The sequence below is a fragment of the Drosophila subpulchrella genome, chromosome 3L, assembly GCF_014743375.2.
Source record: "Drosophila subpulchrella strain 33 F10 #4 breed RU33 chromosome 3L, RU_Dsub_v1.1 Primary Assembly, whole genome shotgun sequence".
Taxonomy (NCBI): Eukaryota; Metazoa; Arthropoda; class Insecta; order Diptera; family Drosophilidae; genus Drosophila; species Drosophila subpulchrella.
In genome coordinates, this window is record NC_050612.1 from 6,732,216 (window position 1) to 6,754,199 (window position 21,984).

A 21,984-nucleotide genomic window follows, 5' to 3' on the forward strand; every position below is an offset into this window, starting at 1 on the left:
TTTGTCGAAAATTGCATCCATGTCATGCATGCGCATCCATTCATTACCTAGTGGCTGAGTGGTTGGAAGACAGCGTTTGGCGTTTTGTAGCCCAGCAAATATGCCGTGTTCGCATGTTATCCCAAATGTCCCTGGGAGCTCAACAGCCCCCACAGCACCCTAAGCCCCCTTTTTCGAGCCCCTGGCCACCCCTTCCGACCAGACAGTGTGTACTTTATTTTGCCGAACGAACAAACATCTTGTCGGACGAGCAAGCAAATGACTTTTCCCGTCCCAACTCTCGGCCTTTCAGCTGTCCTTTCTGCGTGCCGTGCTTTTTTGCTTTTTGTTACCTCTATCGGTACTAGTTTAGTCTCGGCAGTTTGTGAGGGTAACGCCACCGAAATCCTTTCAGGTGATCCGAGTAATGCCAAAATATTGCATGCAGGTTGGACGGCATTACAGGACCCAACATGGTGTAGAAGCGATTGCTTCACAAGGAATTTTTAGTAATTAAAGCTTTAATTAAATGTGTTATAAGAGATTGGGAACGTTACCGAATATCTTACATATCTTTCGTAAAAAGTGACTATCGCTATTTTTTGATCACGGGGTAAATCACACATCGGTTTACCTTCACAACATATTACAATGTGGGGCTAACGACTTTTATTGGGTTTTCAATCAAGATTTCATAGCTCGGACATCTACAAATTTATTTTATTGTAGTAATAAAGTCAAAACCTTATATTTCATAATAAAAAAAAATGAATAATTTAATAAAATATAATTTGATTGAATTTGAAAATATTTAAATAAAGGTAAAATATTTTACATCGCTCGTTAGTCATACTTATTTTAAATATTGTATGTTAAAATCGAAGTATAAAATTGCAAACTATCTAAAATGGGTCAATTTAATATGGACATTTCAAGTTAACAAAAATGGAAAACTTTTGTTCTATAGAAATGTATTGCATCATTCAAACGGCATTTAAATTACCTTTCCATTGATGCCAAAGTTAACAAGATGTAAGTTCAAATTATGAGTATATTTAACTTTTTTTTGTGATAATACTTTTGATTATATATTGATTGTATATTGATTAAAATGATTTTTCAATAGCTCATATGAGTATTACAGCAAAAGTGAATCTAACTCCCATTTTATAATTTATGTTTATAACAAAACTTTCTGATATCAAATAAACACACCTGTTAACGGGGTAAGGGGTCGCGACGATCCCCACTTCGACTTACAAACGATCTGATCTCAAGTTTGGTGATGAAAAATAAAAATAATTTCAAATTAACAATTTTAAAATCTTTTTAAATATTTTAATTATTAACGTAAATTTACTTGACTTTTTCTAAAACATTAGAAGCTTTTTAATGCTTATGAAAAGTTAAAAATCGCATGGTCAAATAAAATGTGCTGGACTTTTACTGGGTTTTGACCATAAAAGCTTGGTAATAATCAAATAAGCAAATAACACATATGTATACAGCCCACTCGGTCATGAAAAATGTAAATGCTAAAAGCGGCTAGCGTAGTAGCTATAAAATGATTTATTTATTTTACAGCGCATTTTAAAAGGCTACCCATCTCACAAATCAGCTTGAAAACGGTGGCAACATTTATATAGTATGGCAATTAGCTACTGATCTAACAAAGTGCATTCCGATTAGAATAATTATTTGAGCTGGCATTAAGCTCTAAAAAATAATGGCTTAAGATTGCTTATGAGAACCTCTTCACTACCGGCAGTATTTAGCATTTTATGAGGCGCTCGGCCACAATGGCGCAAATAAATTGAATCCCTGAAAAACTGAGCAGCATCTGTTCGGATGCAAGTGCTATCGGCATATTTATGGACATGGTACAAGCGAAAAACCTATGACTTGCCTATCATCAGTTGGCTGCCCCATGATCTCAACGATGGCGAATTTCCGCAACTGCTCATGTCAGCGTCCGAGTTTAAATGCGATCTGTGGCGCAGGTATCCGCCAGATACGTGCCAGCACATAAAGGCAGTGAGTATGCGTATTCTTCTGGAGACAGCCATCGCTGGAAGAAACATGAGCCAAATAAAAAGCCCATTTGCACACAAATTTACTTCCAAAATGCCCGAGATGCGCATCATTCAAACCGAGTGGAGTGGAGTGGAGTGTCCGTGGAATGGAAATGGGTTTTGGAATGGGAATGGGAATGGGAATGGGCACCGGTAACTGGACACCGGATGCAGATAAATCTTTGGGCTGCCGCCGGCTCTCCGCACCCGCGGGCCCAAGATCTCAGCATTTTAAAAGCAAGTTGCGTATGGCGAAGCCGGGAATGGGTATCCACTCGAGGTCTCCAGAAGTCCAGAAGTCCAGAAGTCCCGAAGTCCCCGGCTCGAAGCTCGATCGGAATCACGAGATAAGCTTGCAACAATCCCTGCTCGCAGCGAGCGGCGACAAACTTAATTGCGCCTATTCCTGCATTAATTGCACACACACGCGCGAGGATGGCGTCGCTGGGCCGCCGGAATGTGTTAATTAAATATTTAAATTATTCGCATTCGAACTCGTACATCGTGGCCAATGGATCCTTCATTACTCGAATATCGGTCGCCAAATGCGAAAATTAAAGATGCGGCACGCACGGTTCACGGTCCACGGTCCCAGTGCCGTCCCATCCTGGGCTGTCCTTCCATTTTTCCCGCCCCGCAGTCCTTCCTCGCAGGACATTACAGAATACACTTTTTGGTCTAGACTTTCTGCGGTCATCGGCAAAATAACATCAACCGCAGCGGCAGCATCTGCATAGGCATCTGCATCTGCTGCCCAGGGAACCGACAATCGCGTTCGATCAGCGGGCATTTTTATTTCGCCATTCAACATTTTTGATGCACAGGAAAAAGCCAGGCACCAGGTGCCCATTAGTAAATATATGTATCAAATTAAAGTAATACAAAATTCATTAGGGGTGGAATAATATATTAAAAGGCAGTAGAAATCTTACCAACATTTAAAATTCAAGTAGATATTATATATTTACAATTTATACTCGAAATTTAATGGCGGTCATTGTAGTAAACCCTTTTTTGAGATCCACCAAGGTCTGTTTTTTGAATGTAAGTGTTATATATATTTTACATAATCTACACATCTTTAACAATTTTGTACTAACATTTAACATTGAAATAAATATAAAATATTTAATATTTTATACTCGAAATTCTTTGGAGGTTACAGGGTTTTAACAGGTTTGAGATCAACTTACATGTGATTATACCCGTTACTCGTAGAGTAAAAGGGTATACTAGATTCGTCGGAAAGTATGTAACAGGCAGAAGGAAGCGTTTCCGACACCATAAAGTATATATATTCTTGATCAGGATCACTAGCCGAGTCGATCTAGCCATGTCCGTCTGTCCGTCTGTCCGTCTGTCTGTCCGGATGAACGCTGAGATCTTGGAAACTATGAGAGCTAGGCTATTGAGATTTGGCGAGCAGATTCCTGAGCTTCTTACGCAGCGCAAGTTTGTTTCAGTAGAGTGCCACGCCCACTCTAACGCCCACAAACCGCCCAAAACTGTGGCTTCTACAGTTTTGATGCTAGAGTAAAAATTTAAACTGAAATGAATTGTTCTCATCAATACCTATCGATTGACCCAAAAAAAAAACTTCAAAAAACCGTAAATATGAACGCGGATATCTCGGAAACTATCAAAGATAGAGTATTGGGATTTCAGATTTAGATTCCGTAGCCTTGTACGCAGCGCAGGTTTGTTATGCGAATATGCCACGCCCACTCTAACGCCCACAAACCGCCCAAGCCTGTGGCGCCCACAATTTTTATGCTAGATAACAAATTTTAACTGAAATGTATTGGTCTCGTCAATACCTATCGATTGATCCAAAAAAAAATTTTCCACGCCTACCCTAACGCCCACAATGCTTAAATCTGTCTTCCGCCGGTAGGTGGCGCACTTAAATCTCGCTTTGCTGCTTGCATATCTCCATTTCCCTTTGGTCCCTTTAGCTGAGTAACGGGTATCTGATAGTCGAGGTACTCGACTATAGCGTTCTTCCTTGTTTTTAATTGGAATTATTTTCATGTATCTTACATAATTTATACTATTTTAATAATTTTATACTAACATTTTACATCCAAATAAATATTAAATATTTAAAAAAAATTAGTTTCACATGTAATCACTGGCATAATGATAGTGAATTTTTAAAGCTAAAAAGAAGTATCCAAAAAAAAGATAAAAGTGGAGATCGGACTTAAACCAGGCATTCAAATTTTCAATTTGAAGAGATCACTGATTGCAGGACTAACCCTGTTCAAATTAAAGGAACACATACTTACCGATTTTATTAAGTACCTAATTTTTTAGGGTCTTATGCACATCAGCCATTTAAATTTGAAACAAAATTTAAATACTTTCCACATTTTTCCCCGTGTGCCTTTATTGAAAAGTGGAAAAATGATGCCACGCGTCCTTTGGGCGAAAGCCACAAAACATTTTCATTTTATTTTTACACGAGCCAAATAGAAGCAATCGAGGCGGGCAATGTCCTTGCGGTGATGCAGCCCAATTGGAATATATATTAATTAAATGTAGTGCCCCACGGCAGCGGGGCTCATTGCCAATTGTCCAGTTTGCTTGCCAATTTTGTGAGTTTTTTATTTGCGTTTTTTGGACCGGGAACGGGAACTGCAAATGCAAAACGACGACAGGCGGGCAATAAACATGCAGGCCATCAATGCACGTTTCGGCATAGATAAATTTGAAAATAGCAGCGCAGGGGGTGGGAGTTGCAGGGGAGCTACAAATTAGAGCTGCTGGCCCAAAGCCCGGCTATATATATATGGCCATATATAGCCAAATGGTAGTTCCATCAGCGGGCGCATTGAGCCGTTTAAAAGCCAACCGCATGCAAGTGGAGTGCAGTGTGTATGTTGCATTTTGTGGGTTGTGCAACCGCGGAAGTTTTCGGGGCCACAGGGGGGGAGAGGGGAGGGGGGCAGAAGGGGGTCCGGAACAGAGGCGTCCCGTGTAACCGGCGGCGGGGGCAACTTCCAACTACCAACTACCGCCGCCCTGCAGCGCCAGCGCTCTAGAATGAGTTATTGGCCTTGTTGGCGATTTTATTGCCACGGCGCAGCCATAAAATATGGTAAATTATAGCGGTTTGTTGTTTTGGCCATTTTGTAGCCGAATAATGTTCTACGTGTGCGTCCTCAAGCCCCAATAGACCTGTTCATGTTTCAGCCCCGGATTCGCTGCACACGCCCACAACACAAATGTGGTCTTGTCAAATGGAAACGCGACAAGTTTCTTTGTTTAACAAAAAGGCCCGAACACGCGCCGTTATAATATATCAATAGCCCGAGTGCAGGCCATATTTTATTATTTCGATTTTAAATTAATTGTGATATTGGCAGCGCGAAAGCCAATTATCCGGAAACCCCTATTGTTTTGTTATCTTCAGGAAGCCTTTTCTATAAATCTAATCTTTAAAAATTGTAGCATAATAATATAAATGCAAGAGCATTGCAAAGCACAATTTGTATGACCTGAATAAAATCAACGTGTAGCTTGTAAGCTGTATTTTCGTACAAAAAACATTAAGGTAAATTAACATTGCTGGTAATTATTTTCTATTAACGTTACATTTTCACATGTAAAGGTTCAATTTTACCAGATACATAATTCTAAATTTGAAATTAAGAGTAGCTACTTCAAACTTGTAAAGTGGATATGGTCGAACGAATAATACAATATGTTGGTAATTATTTTAACTGAAGTTGCATTTTTATTTGTACAATCACCACTTTACCAAATTAATAATTCTACATGTAATATTATGGCTAATTGCTGCTAAAAACTTTAAGTTAAAAAAGGTTTCAAAGTTTTCCCATAAATCATGTTGAGTAATCAACTTTTTTAAAATGGTTTTGAAATTTTAGTAACTAAACAAATTTAGTACAATAACTATTTTCTTCTTATTTATAAGCTTACTAATCTGTATTCACAAAAATGCTATTAAAGGCAATCCTTTTATCTAGTATTTCCCTAAAACAATAAAATGTATTTTCCACAAGCGTTGCACAATTAAAAAGATGCATGTCTGATTATATGCACTGCCTGCTTTGCATGTGCTAAAGCCATTTCATTGTTCCTGACTTTTCAATTACAACCACCCCGAAAGCGAAATGGGCATCAGATGCTGCAATCCTTTATGCAGCCGGAGCGAAATCCTTTTTGCCACATTGCACCGAAGAGGCAATTGTGCGGAAAACCCCTAAACATGTTTTGGGTTAATTTAAAATGTGGCCCAGCCCGATTCGCACAGAACAAAGCGCTAAATTAATGTTGTCATTTTCCACTCGGCGGATAAAATGGCCAAAGCCAGCCTCCAACAAAAGCCAACTGGTCTCATTATGATCTGGACTCTGGGCTCTGGACTTTGTTGCTGGCGGCAGTTGGCAGTCGGCAGTTGCATCCCATGCATTTGCGAAAAAGTGCAATTGACTGCAGATGCTGCCATGATTCAGGCGGCTAATTTGAAAATTCCAAAATTTATCTAATTGTCCTCTCGGCCCACTGAAGGTTTAATTGAATTGCATTGAAGTTGCATTCGTTGAAGTCGCTCTGGATTTGTTGCACTGAAATCTTTTAAAAGGTTTTATATAAGCCTCATTTTAAAAATTCAGTTTTTACAGCATACCCATTTTAAGGTATAGCAAGAAATATTTATTCAAATCAAATGATTCTAATACCGCGTTTATATTTATAATTTAAATAAAAATTTGACTTAAAACTCAAAGTATAATAGTATCTGGTTTTCAAAAAATTAATAAATTAAAACAGTTGGCTTAAGACGGTTATTTGTATTTTTCTGTTGCTCTAAAAAACCTTTGTTCATACTTACATCAAAAATACATGAACAACGTTTATAGACCGATTAGATAAAGCCAGAAATGTGGCACTAATTTAATTTTAAATAATGTTATAAGATTCTTAAAATTTTAAAAATAAGATGGAAATAATATGTTATCTGATTAACTCTTTTTTTATGTGGCATTCAAAAAATGTATTCTATTCTAAGACCGCTCAGTCTTTATAAAAGGCGTTAGGCGAGTCCCTCTAATTAGAAACGTGTTTCTAGCGAAGTATATCGATCTGATAAAATGAAGTTGTTGCCTCCCAGTTGGTTACGCACAGGTAGCTGCTTACCCAATTTTTTGTTCAATATATTGCGATCATTATAAGGCGATCAACTGTCAATCTGAATTACAGAGTTTGGTATTGTCCGAGTCCGTGGAATTCCATTGCTGAGCTGTTATGGGTAGGTCGATAATTATAATGCGACACCGACGATTTATTACTTTCATTTATAGATGTGACACACGACACACACATGAGGCCCGTGATTGAATGTATATCTATATCTACATATTTCTTCGAAAAATGCGACCGCTCCCTTGTTCGCTGCGATTAATTAAGTTCATTGGGTCGGTGCGCTCACTCTTATTAATATGTGATCATTTTTAAAAACATTTTTAATTTAAAGGGGACTGCAATAAATAACAATAATATAAGGATACCCCAAAAATATGAAATTTTAAATAAGTATTCAACATCAAGTAAGATTAATTAGTATACTTTTAAATGTTCTGTAAATAGTGAGAATTATGTTTAAGTAGGGTATAGGCTATTTTGATATTTAAAGTAAATAGAAAACTCTAAGGAGACTATGGCTATGGATATTTATTAAGTTTGCTTTGAGATTTATGTTAAACTTTTTTATATACTTTAAAATATTATTTAAAAATTTGCAATTAAATGTAAAAAAATAATTTATGGTAATACAAATAATTAGGAAATAAACTATTTCTTCGAAGTTTTAGGATTCATTTTATCTAAACACATTTCTGATGAGTAATCCTTTTCCTAATATTTGATGTTTTAATCAAACCTTTTCCAAATTGTATCTTAACATAAATTTTTTTCTTAATCTGAAACATTCAAAAATGCTGACTAACGGAGGAGCCACTTCCACATTAGTATACCTAATCAGTAAATCCCCTGAAAAAATAATTGAAACTCCAACAAACAAGCCCATAAATTCTTACTCTACTCCTTCCGGTAATCCATTAAATAAGAAGCAGAAAAATGAATTATTTTATTCAACTTTATTATCATTAAATTTGCAAATTTACATAAATACTATTTACAATTACTAAATGTATGCCATTAGAAATGTCTTGAACCAGTTGCTGAACGTAAGTGCATTTGTGTACGAAGAAGTATGTGTGAATTAACTAAATTACCGCAGCTAATTGCTCGTATAGTACGTACGTACGTATGTGTTTATATGCATATATCACAGATACTTAAATTTCTCTACAAATTTATCAAACGAATAAGGTAACTAATTACATGATTACGGTTAAGTAACTATTTATGTTTGCACGGATTAATTATTTGGCCGAGTATAAGTCTAATGCATAAAGTCGAAGGGTTAGGCGAAAATCTTAACTACTTCTTAAGACTAGGATTTGGATTCGGGGGAAGCCAATGTTCCGTTCCTCCAATTTAGGATATTAGCACTAATACAACGTGAAATTTCTTAAGGTCTAGTGCGGTAGCTATTTAAAATTATTAAGTTGTGTGGATTAAGCACTTAAGGTAGGAAATGTTAAGACAAAAAGTTCGGTTGATTTATAGTACGGGCTGGCATTATTATTGGTATGCCACCGGGACTCCACTCGACTCGACTCGACTCGTCTCGGCTCGAAAGATGAATGAGTTCGTGTGGTGTGCGTTTATTTCGAGTCATTAAACCCGGAGCCGAGTGACTCAACCCCGGGCGAAAAACATGACAAGCACACGGCTCCGTCTCTCTCTCAAGCACCCAAAAGTGGGCGGTTCGGCGGTTTCGGGGGTCTGGAGGTCTGGTACTGGGACCCCATAGCCAACCCACCGATCCACCGTTTCACCGCCCCACCGAGACGTGTGCGTCTCGCAAATTTTCAGCGGTTGAGTGTAAATATGCTAATTAAAGTTATAAAGCGAAATAATTTATGATATGGTAGGAAATAAAGTTTTATTGCCGTACTTAGGCTACATTTATTGCAAAATAATTAGTGTAGTTATCGCTATCTGGTAATCGTAATCGTAGTCGCACTCGTTCTCGCAATCGTAATCCTAAACTTGCACTTGTCCCGCCGTCGAAATGTGTAAGTAGTTTCTATTTGGTATCTGGTAACGGTAACTGGTACTGGTCTGGTTCTGCTTCTGGTAACTGGTAACTGGTTCAAGGTCGACTTACGACCCGGAACGGCCCTCCGTCAGGTAGGTGGCGCCACCCATGTGGCAAGTGGACCCCAGTCCGTGTCCCAGCCCATTCCCGTGACCATGGCCCTGGTTATGGCCATAGCCCTCGTTACTGTACAAAATGTTGACCATGGAAGCCACCGTCACCGGAGCGGAATGCATCGAGGAACTGTGGCTGCTCCCGCTCCCGCTGCTGCTGCTCCCGCTGCTGTTGAGCTTCATAGTGGGCGGCGTTTGGGGCGGCGTATCGGGCTGGATCTCGGGAAACCCCACCCGCTGCGGCGCCGGGTGGATATGATTGAGGGTGGGGTGGTGGCCGTGGGTGGTGCTGGTGGGGTGCGGCACCTTGCCGGAGGAGGAACTGCTGCTGGGCAGGTGCATGCCCATGGCCTCGGTGTACGCCGTAGGTATCCGCGAATATGGCGATCCGCCGGCGTAGCTGCTCATCATACTCAGCGGCGAACCGAGCTCCATCGAGTGGTGCGGATGGGGATGTGGGTGATGTGGATTGGGATGCTGCTGCTGCTGCTGCGGCTGCGGCTGCGGCTGCGGATGGTGGTGGTGCAGCTGCTCCGCCGAGGCGGACGGGGGGTAGAAGTTCTGGCCGAGGTACGCCGCGGTGGGCGGCGGTGTCTTGCAGGCGGCTGTGTCGGCCACGCTCCAGATCTTGGGCTTGCTCGCCGGAACTGGGATGCCACAGTCTCTGCTCAGCGGGTTTTTTTGGGCCGCAAAGTCCCCCGAGGAAACGGACTCCTCCTGGCCGTAGCCGTAGTAGGGCTGGTCCATCTGCTGGTGGTGCTGCAGCTGCTGGCTCTGCTGGTGGTGCTGCAGCTGGGGATGCGGGTGCGTATGCGTGTTGTGGGATTGCGCATACGAGCTGTAGGCCGCGTGCATGGGATGGGCGCCGGGGGGCGTGGCATAGGGCGCCAGTCCGCGCATCGCCACCAGATTGTGCGGCTCCCGGTCGAGATCCAGCTTCTGGTCACTGTCCACCTCCTTCTCCGCCTTTCCCAGCTCGGATTTGATAAGTTGATTGCCGGGATCTGTGGATTAGATGGGCCATAGAGAGAGGGGGGGGGGGGGGGGGGGGAGACCATGTGGAGACACAAAATAAATTTAATTAATTTCAAGTCGCAGGCAGGAAGCAGACAAGTTCTTAGAGGACTGCAAAACTTGGCACTTCCAGGAGGTGGAACTTGGAACTTGGCAGCTGGCAGCTGGCAGTGGCAAAAACCCTTGAAATTGTTGGTGGGCGTTGATGCGTGCAACCCTCGCAGCCAGCGGAGAAAGCTTTCAGCAGCAAAATACTCGAGTTTCCGCCGACTACCGCCCAAGTTCCCCCTCCTCTTTTTCCCTCCTCACTGCACCATTTCTATGTGTCGCCAACTCGAACAAGGCCACTTTGGAGTCGAAATACACGAAGAAAATGGGAGGGAAAATCTTTGGAAATTACTCAGCCAAATAATCTTAACTTAGATACTCATATCTAATGAATATCTAAAAAATAAGAAAACTATTTTCTAAGCAACACAATATATTCCAAAAAATATGTTGATCTATTTAAAGAAATCTTAACACTTTTAGGTTTTTAAATATTTGTAATAAAATAATACTTATGATTTGTCGTTACGTACTTTTAAAAATTTCTTTGGAATCTACGTTCTTCATTCAGCCATCTTTTGTTCAAATATAATTGAATTTTATTTTCTAAGCATAATCATGTTTACCAGCTCAAGATTTAGAGTGATTAGATATTTAAAACACTCAAATAATGTGCATAATTTAATCTTTTTTGTAAGTAAACGACGAAAGAAAGTCTACATGATAACTAAACTAGGTCTACCATGTGGATAAAAAAATAGGAATCAAAAATGTACCTTTAAAGAAGATTAATGTATGAGGTTTGACAAAAACATATCTGATTTAATTTCCTTAAAAATTTAAGGTAGAAGACGTAAGCCAATAATATTTATCTGCATTTTAATTAAAGTTTTTATGAAATAACTTAGATACTTTCTCCCAGTGTACTTGTGAATAGGAGTGCGGGCGCAAGGCCACTTTGCCAACAATGTGCTGTCAACTTCCGGGGAGGATGTCGCCTAAGCAGTCAGACAAATAAACGGACGACGGACGGACGGACAAACGGACTGACTTCGGACGGCGGACAGACGAATGTTGCATAACATTCGCTTCGCCACATAAATTGTGCTTAAAAGCCCAGTGCCACAAATCTGCTGAAGAGGCGGGTCAGCCAGCCGAAAGGCGTAGGAATCAATGGGGCAGGCGTTTGGAAAGCAATATTCCGGGGCTCAAGAAATTACAAAGAGAGATCGTCGAGGAGTACTAATTGAGGTCAGGGACAGAAGGGTAAGAACAGTAGACTTACCAAAGGCTTCGGTTGAGAGTTTTCCACCGTCCCCAGAGTCCTTTTCCTTCTCGTCGTCCGACATCATGCCATCGTCATCGTCCTCGGTCTTATTCTTGGGCTCCCAGGTCATCTTGTTCTCCTTTTTCAGCCTGCGCCGCGCATTGGCGAACCAGGTGGACACCTGGGTGAGGGTCATCTTGGTGATGATGGCCAACATGATCTTCTCCCCCTTCGTCGGATACGGATTCTTCTTGTGCTCACTCAGCCAGGCCTTCAGAGTGGCCGTGGACTCCCGCGTGGCGTTCTTTCTTCTGGCGGCGAGATCATAGTTGGGTCCGTATCTGCAGGTTGAAAATCAAATACCCCGAATCAATAAGGCCCATTGTGGTGTGTCCTATCATGGCCGCTAATGAGTTTGCTTAGGGCAACACTGATTTCTGATTTTTCCCCTTCCGGCCTGCTATCAGCTTTTAGATAAATAAAGCACACACACGCACCTCAAAGACAATAATCAGTTATTGGTGGCCGATAAGGATCGCTCCCGCAACCGGATTGCATTTGCAACTTCCTCTCGTCTAGGTCAACAGCAAATGGCAGAAGTGGTATTCTATTTCAGCCAGAACCGCGCCTCGGGGCTCAAACTCTAAGCCAGACATACCCTTTTAAGCGATAAATAAAAAGAAACCCGGCAGACGACACGACGAGAAAGTTTTTGTCCCATGGCAACATTTTAAGCCCACTTAAGATTTCCATTTGTATATTTGCACAGTGGAACTTATTGAACTATATCGTGGTTTGTGTAACTTTCAAAGTGCATTTCATATAAACGTTTAATTAACTGTTTATATAAGTTTGTCAATAACCAGATTATTTTTTAGGGTATTTATGTTATAAAGCCCCAATTTCCTAATGTTAATATGTTTTAGAATTAAGGTTATCTAATTTACATACCTAATTATAAAGAGTGGATATCTCAAAAGCTACATATTTTAAACCCCCTTAATTAGAAAATTTCTAGCACACACTGACTAATTTTTGGAAATTTGTTTAAGTAAAATTATAAGTATATGGTAAGTAAGTATAAAGTAAGTATACAATTTTCTATTTTTAGTTAGTTAAATATATTAAACCGTTTTTTAAAACGGTGAAGTGTTAGTCATGTAAAATATGTTCTTCTATTGAATTTAAATTCTCTTTTTTCAAGAAAACCACTAAAAAAATATACAAAATCTACGTTCAGAGAAGTTCCACTGTATTTCCCAAAGTCTTCTTCTAAGCCAAACGTCTTAATTTTAAAATGCTCACCCGTAGGCCGCCAGCGTGGGGTCGTAGGAGTAGTACCCGGTGGTGGACTGCAGACTCGCCGATGTCCAGGCGCTCATCTCGGTGCTGGGACTGGTGTCCTTGATGCCGTAGGGATTGCTCTGCAATTGGGTTGGGAAAGCTACAGATTAGTCAAATCTTGTGGCAGGCGGAGGCAGTGAGCCCCGTGTAAGCTGGACGCTCTGATAGCCTGTGAATTCGTCAGCCCCAGGTAGTCGAGTAATCGCTGAAGTTACAAGTTACCGGGCCTAACGAGCTGACGGCCAACATGGCGATATCTGCCCGGCCTGTCGCCTCGCATTTGCGCGGACTTCCGCCGACTGTACAAAGCCAATTAGCCAGGCACCTGAGCCAGTCAGCCCCGATCCTTACCAGCGGTGCGTAGAAGGCCGAGTTGTCCACTCCGATGCTGGGGTAGGGGTTCTGCTCGTTGGAGGGATAGGGACCGCCGTAGACGCCCACTCCGCCGGAGGGCAGGGCCATCCGGGAGTAGCCACCGATGGCCAGTCTGGCGGGATCGTACTGGCAGGAGCACACCGTCTGGCCGGACACGGGATCCGTGATGATGGGTCGTCCGTTCTCGCAGCAGGATCCCCGGGCGGGCAGGTCTTGGGCAGCGGATGAAATGCCTCCGGGGCCATCGGCTCCACCCACAACATCCTCCGTCGGCGATGTGGAGAGGCCCTTGTGGCCCGCATGGTGAGATGACTGGGAAACTGCACCTGGACTCAGCGGACCGGCGGTCATCCCTGTGGCCGTTGAACCGCCCGAGGGACTCAGGGAAGCCTCATTCGTGCCGGACAGCGGCGATCCTCCGCCATGGCCGCTCTGGCTGTCGGTATTGGCGGTAGTCAGCTGCAAAGATTCCAAGGCAAAAAAAGAGCACATTTTAGCAATGCCGAAAAAACTCCTGAGCCCAAAAATGTCTGCGGTAAGGGAATCTTACACTGGGAATCTTTAACACATAAATGATATATTTCTTTGCATTTGTATACTGTATATGTAGCGGCAGAGAGTGGAGAGAGCTGTCTACTATGCTGACAGCTGATATAAATGACAAACTGTCTTACTTCCATAATTACCTTTATTGTTTATTTTATGTTAGATCGTTAGATCTACCACAAAACTTAAATTGCATGCTGATTGCCTGAGGTAATATTGTAATATTTTATAAAATACTCAATATAGAAAATTTAGCATCCATAAAAAACTCTATAAATGACTTTTAAATGTAATTTGATGTATCTAAAAGTATGCAGTGAATAAAGGATATTAATTGTTATTAAATAATTTCGGGGTACCCAATTTTAAAAAATATATTGTTGCCTACTTTTAGACACCTGTTAGGTAAAAATATATATCAGTGGGAATTACTTTATTATTTATTATTTTATTTATATATTATTAATTTATATTATATATTTTATTAGCCCCGTTTCTCGCAGTGCACGAACAGGTGAAGTTGGCAGGACCCGAATGAGCGAAGAGGAGAGGATCGAAAAGAGGGCCGAAGGAGAGGTAAGCGCAAAGGCATGTCCCTGCCGACCGGGTCGAAATCAACAAAGCAGATTAAGATGATAACTCCAAATGTCAAAATATTTTATTGGCCTGGCGCATTTTGCGATCCGTTCCATCTATTTTCACTTCATTAATTTTCAATTTATCACAGTCAGATTTCAGATACCGCTTCGTCCGAAGCACATCGCACATCGGGCACCGAGAATCGGGGATCGGGGACCTTTGAAGAGGGTTCTGTTCTCGGGTCGGTTTTGGAGTATCAGTGGACCGATCGATCGACCGAGAATGGGCACGGCCCGGCCAAAAGGGCAATCAAATGATGAGGGACGCAGGTAGGCTCCTCACTCCCCGATATACCCGTCCATAGCCCATATCCTCTGGAGCGATAACCGCAGCGAATCGGAGACATCTGAGCCGTCGGTTAGGAACCCCTTGATTCGGATCGAACGCAGCCCGAAAAACCCAAATCCAAAGAAGTGTAAATAGAAGGTCGCCCTATATGATGACTGGCTGTCAAGTCGCACTTCACGCGCCTCAAAATCGGGCTTACATCTTGTGACACCCGGTCCTAATAACCATCTCCTTCTCATGTTCGATTAGCTACCGTTCTCTACCATTTCTCCGCCTATCGCAGCTACCTCGCAGTCACTCCCCATGTGATTTAAATAATAATGGTAATTCAAGGCTAAACGAGCTGATTCGCCAACACCTCCTGCAGGCTATCTAATCGAGGGGCAATTTCGCGCCGACGCCAAAAACCACCGGGACATTATTGCATAATGAAGGTGTTTCATGAATGAAATCTAATGAATTCTGAATGAATGGAACCAGTGGATGGCCAGTGGAAGTGGATCGTCGGGTGGACGACTGTCTCCGCTAATGTACAAAACGCTGGGCGCGCTCATTTCTTATTATTCTTTATTTTTTATGCGATTCGAACATCAATTTCAGTTTTTGTGGCCGCCCATAAAAAACACATATCGGCGACGACGACGACAGCGGACTGGGGACCTGGACTTCAGTGGACTGGCTGGTCAAGTCGGGTCCGAGTTTGAGTTCGGGTTGGGAACAGTGCTTATTATCGGCACGCAAGTCAGTTTATTTTTAATGGTTCCCACTCACCCACTCTGCTGAAAAATCGCAGGAAGTGCAGCGAAGAGCGCCCAGTCGCTGGGTTTATCGCAAGGTGACTGCAGATAGGATAAGCCTCACTCTGGAGAACCAACTCGGGTTCGGATTGGGGGATTGGGATTGGGATTGGGACTGGGCTTGGGTTTCTATTCTGCGGAAACGCTGAAACTTGTTGGCAGCTCCTAAATGCCGTCTTAAAGTTGTGCGCTCTTTTATGACTTTTTCGGTCGGTGTCAAATTGCGGCAAGCTTAATAAAGAATATTTCCTGGAGTTGCCACAAAGAATATTTTATATTCACACTTGGCACTATCTTCTTTCTATCTCAATTATTTTGTGGCTTGACAGGAAACTGTTGCTAAAAAGTAAAGTTCTTAAAGTAAGATAAAGTCCCGAAAAAAATGGGCAATATTAAACTAGCGTAAATTAATACTTTGGTTCATCTAATTTTTGATATTACTAGGAAATGTAAGCTTTTAAAAACATATTGCCTACATTTCAGTTTAATTTGAACTAATAAACAATAAAAGAAAGGAAGAGCAGAGGTTAAGATACATTTTAAAAGTTATCATCTTTTAGTGGGGGTAAATCTTTTATGTCGGTAATAAACCCTTTTTGAAGTATGTTTATCTTTAATAAATAAATTAAAGGCTATAAATATTTTATAGACTGAGAAGTATTTTATATAAGAGCAACAGTTTTTTGATAAAATAAGAAAATCCAGCGATAAAAAACCTTTCAATATGTTGCCACCTTAGACCTTTGCTGTTTTGCAATGGAATTAAATTACTTTTTCACAGCAGTGTCGGGGAGCTACAGCCAATTCCCATCCACACATCGACAGCAAATCCATTGATGCTAGAAAATGTTCCTCTCTAATTGCGAATAAGAAACTATCTGAAGGGCAGGCAGCTCAAACGAGGAATACGAGTCCGATTTTTATGCGCCATGACCAAAGTTCAAAGTGGCAATTCAACCTTGCATCTTTAACCGCAAAGCAAACATGAAGTCTGCAAAACAGCTGGACAGGCGAAAGTCTCAACGAGCCGAAAAGCAAAACAAAAAGCCTAAACAAGAAGAAATAAAAAAGCAGGCGAATATTCATCGACCGTAATTCGGTTGAACCGGCATGGACATCGTGTAAATCTCTATCTCGGCCTTTGAAGTGCCCATATCCACGTATCCCCTTGGCCGCATCCATATCCAGATGCAGATGCAGATGCAGATACATACGCACAGATACGGCTACAGATGGCCACCCGCACCCATTGGGGCCAAGATGTTGGGAGAGGAGAACTGGGGCCGTCACTTTACGGTTATTAATTTTATGATTTATGTTAAAGCTCACGAGTCCGCCTACCAAATGCCCATGCTCATTTCACGAACGCACGAGTACCGTACGAGGTATGATATGGTGTAGCATGGTATGGTATGGTTCGGTATGGTTTGGTATAGGATAGTACCTATATGCCAGCCAAGACAAAGGAGATCGGCATTGTTGTGGTTATTGGGTGCTGCTGCCGTTTCGCTGTTGTTGCTGCTACCGCTGGGGATGCGTTTATGGATTTTGTTTTTGCACTCCTAACAACGACTGCGAAACAAAAGCTATCGGTTGGAGTGGGGGGTTTTTTGGGATGGTCGGGGGGCCTTGACGCCAGGCCCGAACAATAAGCGAAAATATGAGGATCCCAGGCTCCCAGCTCCGAAGGAAGCTGCCGGGCGAACGAGTCCCTACAAACGAACACATGTTCGCATTCACATTCGCAATCGCATCGCAGTCAACTTCTCCGGCGACTGCCTCTTGGATTTGGCATATTCTCACATTCATCCGCAGGATTGCGCTGCCAAACGAGTACGCCATATTCATACAGATACCCACTCTTCAAGGCACACACGAAAAATTAAAGGAAACTTATAATGCTTGCAATATTTAACATTTTAAAGGAATAATGGTTTCTACATTTCTTTGATTTTCATGTTAAATATTTTAAAGTCTAAATTACGTACTGACACATTTATTTATTTGGATTCCAACACGTAATTTCTTTAAGAAATTTACTGTGTAAAACAAGGTATTAGGCATTATTTAAAAAAGTCTTTAGAATAAAAGAAAACTGAGGTCAGTTTTCTCATTCTTATGGTAAGCAAACAGTAGGTTTCCAAATCTAGCCCTTTGCAGGAAAGCTATATTGTTTTCGTAAGATATGTCCAAAATATAAGACATATCCTTCCCTAAATCCTACTTTCGTCTATTTTTTAAGAAATTAGTGGTTGGTTATTTCCCTATTGTTCCTCATATGTCTGCAGAGTAAACATTTTTCAATATAGGGGTAAACTTTTACTTTTAGCTTAACCTGAGGATGAGAAAACGGTCATGGTAAATGTAGTTTCTATCAATATCAAAACTAACCAATAATTGTATGGGCTTGGAAAAGAGCTTAAACGAAAAATATAATAGGGATTTAGTAGAATGTGATAGATAAGCTCCACAAAAATGTATAGATTTTGTAATTTGTATAGGGTACAGAATACATCAAGCAGTGTGTTAAACAAATTTATTTGAAAGTTCTTAAAAATGTCTCCACTTTTTCTCCGTGTGCATGTGAATACCAAAAGGACAGCTCCGAAGTGCGTTTTTGCTAATGCGAATAAGTTGCTTTGTTTTTGTGCTGCGTGGCCGCATCGCTCCTCGCTTATTGAATTAAGTTCGGGCAGAAGTCGCGGCGGAGCAGAACAACTCTTTCCCCACTGCGGTCTCAATGTTTGCATTAAAAATTCATAAATCAATTATGGAATGCACACTGCGAAATATTAGTTTTTTCTCGCATCATTTACGGCCCTGTGCTGTCCTCTCCTTTTGCGTCCCGAAGGAGTTGGGGATGGGATGGGACTATGTAGCTTATAGGTCCAGGACTCTCGACATCGTCGCGCCGCTTTTTGCGGCCTTAGAATTTTAGTTATTTTGCCATGAAATGCGTGAACAGCTCGCATGGGAAGTTAAGAATTCGATGTGCGATTCGCTGCTACTGCCAACTGTCAGCCGTTGATTAAATTCATATATTGCATGCGTCGCCGTTTTTGCCTCATTTTTGGAATGCCGTCTTGGCGTTGAAATTAAAATTAAATTAAATTAATGAATGCGCCGGCGGGGCTGTGTGTGTGTGTGTGCACTGCATAAATTGTGAGGTTTATAAATTTGGCACCCAGTCGATAGGATCTCGGGGACCAGTCTTTAATTGGGCTTAGTGGCCGACTAAATGGCCTCCAGTTTCGGTGGCAAAAACCAAATGCAAATGAGGCAAAACGATGACAAAATCCTGGCGGCTTTTAATCGATCGCAGGAAGGCAGGAAGGCGGCTTTGCACATCTGCAGGCTGCAGCCATAATTATAGTCGATAATCTGAGCGTTCATTATTTTAATTATTGTAATTTACCAAGTTTGCATATTATAATAAATGGTCCACCACTCCGGCGGCTTCATTAGCATAAATTTATGCCAGCAGACATGGCCTGCTAAATATGTATATATGGGTACATACTATATATTGGCAGCAGGACACAGACCCCGGATAAACGCATAAGTCTAGCATTGACGCATTAGACCACATAGTAGTCGTCGAACAAGGCATTACACAGCCATTGAAAGGGCTTTGTAGTTGCAAGTGTTTCGGCCCTGCGGCCCCCCTTTTGGCCAACTAATTTGAATTACTGAGCTCGGAATACCGGGTAATTATGACCAGCCCTCGGACGATGCACCGCCACTCCCCGAAAGCCCCGAATGCATCCAAGGCGATGGCGATGGCGGTGACGGCTGTCCTAAATTGTGAAACATTTCTTGGCGGCGGGGCGGCCATTATATTATGGATATATGTGGATCCAGGAGCCCCAACCGGTGCCAAAGTGCTTGAATATTCATGTGCCGCCCCTGCCCGACGCAGCCCGCTTGCCCCGGCTCAAAATGCAAATTTAAAGTCATTTCCACCAAGCGTTATTAAAGATTTCCCTCGCACATGCCAAAATCTGTGGCCGAATTTCTCGACTGACTCACTAAGTTTCTGGTTTTGTGAAAAATATCCTTCCTGCCTCTGGGTGTGCCAAATATTATTTTAAACGCAGGCTAATTCAATAAATTGTGCTGTGAAGAGTATATTTAAATGATTAAGTTATGGCTGCATATTGAAATGACAGAGGTGTAAATCAAAATATAATATAAGCAAATTTAACGCCAGTAGCCATATAAATACCATTTTCTTTAAATAGAATTCGAAATCATTTAACTGGTTTTTTGTTTGCACTAAATTTAAACAAACGATTTCGATATTTTGGATGGCTTGTTTGGGATAAGATATTTATAATATGTAATATAATAAAAATTTACGATTCTAAAAGCGGTTCGGTCATTGTTCCCAACAGCTGCTTTTAATTCTTCTTATTTTTAAGAAGGAATAAAATCTTAAGTCTTTATAAAGTAAGAAATTTATTTGGAATTCAAGGTTAATTTAGGAATAAGGAGAACAGAATATTTAAAAAAAACTTAAAAAAAACTTCAACTTATATTATCATTCTATTATATGGAATTTTTATCGCAAAAATATTCTATTCATTTTATAAAAAAGATAATATATAATATATCTGAAAAATCCTATATTTACCCTAAATTTAAACATCATATAATATTACATTTTCAGTAACCATTTAGTTAAGTATCTTGATGAATCTGCTTTAATTCCAATACTAATCTTAACCAAAGCTCTCTATAAAAGGTACTTAGGGATATAAACTTAAGAGAAACAGTTGAGCTTATAAGGTGGCCCAAAAGACTTCCCCAGATATAAAGACCCACCTGATTTGCCGTCGGGTAGCCAGCGTATCCAAACTGCGCATATGCAGCCATTGTCTCGCTGGCTGAGTTGGCTTAAAACGCGGCGACAAGCGGGTTCACTGTGCCTGGCTTCACTGTGGGGCGTCCGTTGTTGTTTATTATTTTCCTTATTTTCTTTTTTTGGCTATCGAGGATGCGGATGTGGATGCGAATGCGGATGCTGGCGGAGCCCTCGGAAAGGGGTTGGGTGCGGGTGCCCAAGGTTGTGGGGGTGGTGGGTGGTTAAGGGAGGTTCGCGTGGGTGGTTGGGTGGTGGGTGGCTGGGTGGCTTTGGCGTGCGTGCTCGACGGCTAAGCACTCTGGGCGCTTTTGTTGTTTGCTGGCTTGTTGGGTGTTGCGCTATTGTTGTTGCTGCTGGCCTTGTTGAAAATTGATAAAACAAATTGTCGATGTCGAGCAGTTCTGTTAATGTCGCCGGAGCCGGAAAATGTTTTGTTTGTTTTGTGTGACTTTGCTCTTTTTCATCCGTTTTTACTTCATTTTTATTGACTCCGTTTGACTCTTTGGCGGCCGGTTTCAAAAATGTGAAAAAAACACACTCAGAGCCAGCAAACCAAATTGGCTTCAAGTGTTTGCCGCAAACAGATTTACAAATGTACGCGGCTCTTCAGTCTTTAGTCAAAGATGACAGCGGGTCTTAAATGTTTGGTTAGCGAGTTTACTAACTGATTTGGGATATGTTTCTTTTATGGTTTGTGGGTATTGGTTAATATTTTGAAAAATATAATTTTCTTGAGTACACTGATTATAGTTTTTAAATAAACGCCAGTTTTTGTTGATATTGATAGACAGTTTGTTTATAAGGTTCAAAATTTAAAATGTTATAGTGAGTTTTTGAATTTTTTTTCGAAAGTTGAGGTTGGTTTTTTATGTTTTTGACTGGGTCTTTCGCAGCTGTGATTCCTTTTTTGTATTTATTTTTAACTATTGCACGCACTTTATTTTTTACGGCGGTTGCATCTGCCGATCCGATCCGCTGGCGACGCTCCAGTAAAACGGGTTCCGCAACCTGTCAGCGGGATCTCAACGGTGACGGCAGTGACTGCGCCTCAATCCAGTGACCGTGGCTGCGACTTATCCAGTGACTGTAACTCGTTTTCGTCTCGGCTTTTTCGAGTTTTTGGTTTGGGCGACGCGGCGGAGATGCCAAGATGCGAAGATGCGCACCTATTCGCGTTTCGAAACAGACTGTTTTTCGGCCGCTCGGCGAGCAGCGCGGTTGTGTGTGACAGAGAGCGCAGCAGGCGTGCGAGCGGGATGCCTGCAGCTGGTTTCCGGTTGGCCAGCGTCAGTCGGGAACAGCAGCCATCTCGCCTGCTCCCGCAACGAGTGGTGCGGTTGCGAGAGAGACGGGAATCTCTCTGGGGCTGTTGTTGCCTCTGCCAGAGAACGCCCACCCCCAGGCACTGGAAAGTGAATCGCCGCTCTCTTTCTGCCTTCCCCTCTC

The 21,984-nt window shown here is 41.7% G+C and overlaps 1 protein-coding gene across 1 annotated transcript; it reads right to left on the reverse strand.

Annotated features, from left to right (window-relative positions):
* Positions 1-9,061: 9,061 nt before the first annotated feature.
* LOC119554674 (homeobox protein caupolican) lies at positions 9,062-21,706 on the reverse strand. Its single transcript, XM_037865676.1, has 5 exons — positions 20,499-21,706; positions 13,381-13,863; positions 12,991-13,109; positions 11,704-12,026; positions 9,062-10,360 (listed from the first exon to the last, which is right to left on the reverse strand). The coding sequence occupies exons 1-5, from the start codon at positions 20,547-20,549 to the stop codon at positions 9,309-9,311; spliced, it is 2,028 nt and encodes a 675-aa protein (XP_037721604.1). The 5' UTR covers positions 20,550-21,706; the 3' UTR covers positions 9,062-9,308.
* Between the last annotated feature and the right edge of the window lie 278 nt (positions 21,707-21,984).

What these genes read in the sequence shown, in the direction of transcription:
- LOC119554674 (XM_037865676.1), bottom strand. Translation starts at nt 20,549, where the DNA reads ATGGCTGCATATGCGCAGTTTGGATACGCTGGCTACCCGACGGCAAAT. An exon ending in GCTACCCGACGGCAAATCAG is followed by an intron (nt 13,864 to 20,498) that starts GTGGGTCTTTAT and finishes GAATCTTTGCAG; the next exon opens with CTGACTACCGCCAATACCGA. An exon ending in ACTCTCAACCGAAGCCTTTG is followed by an intron (nt 10,361 to 11,703) that starts GTAAGTCTACTG and finishes TCTAATCCACAG; the next exon opens with ATCCCGGCAATCAACTTATC.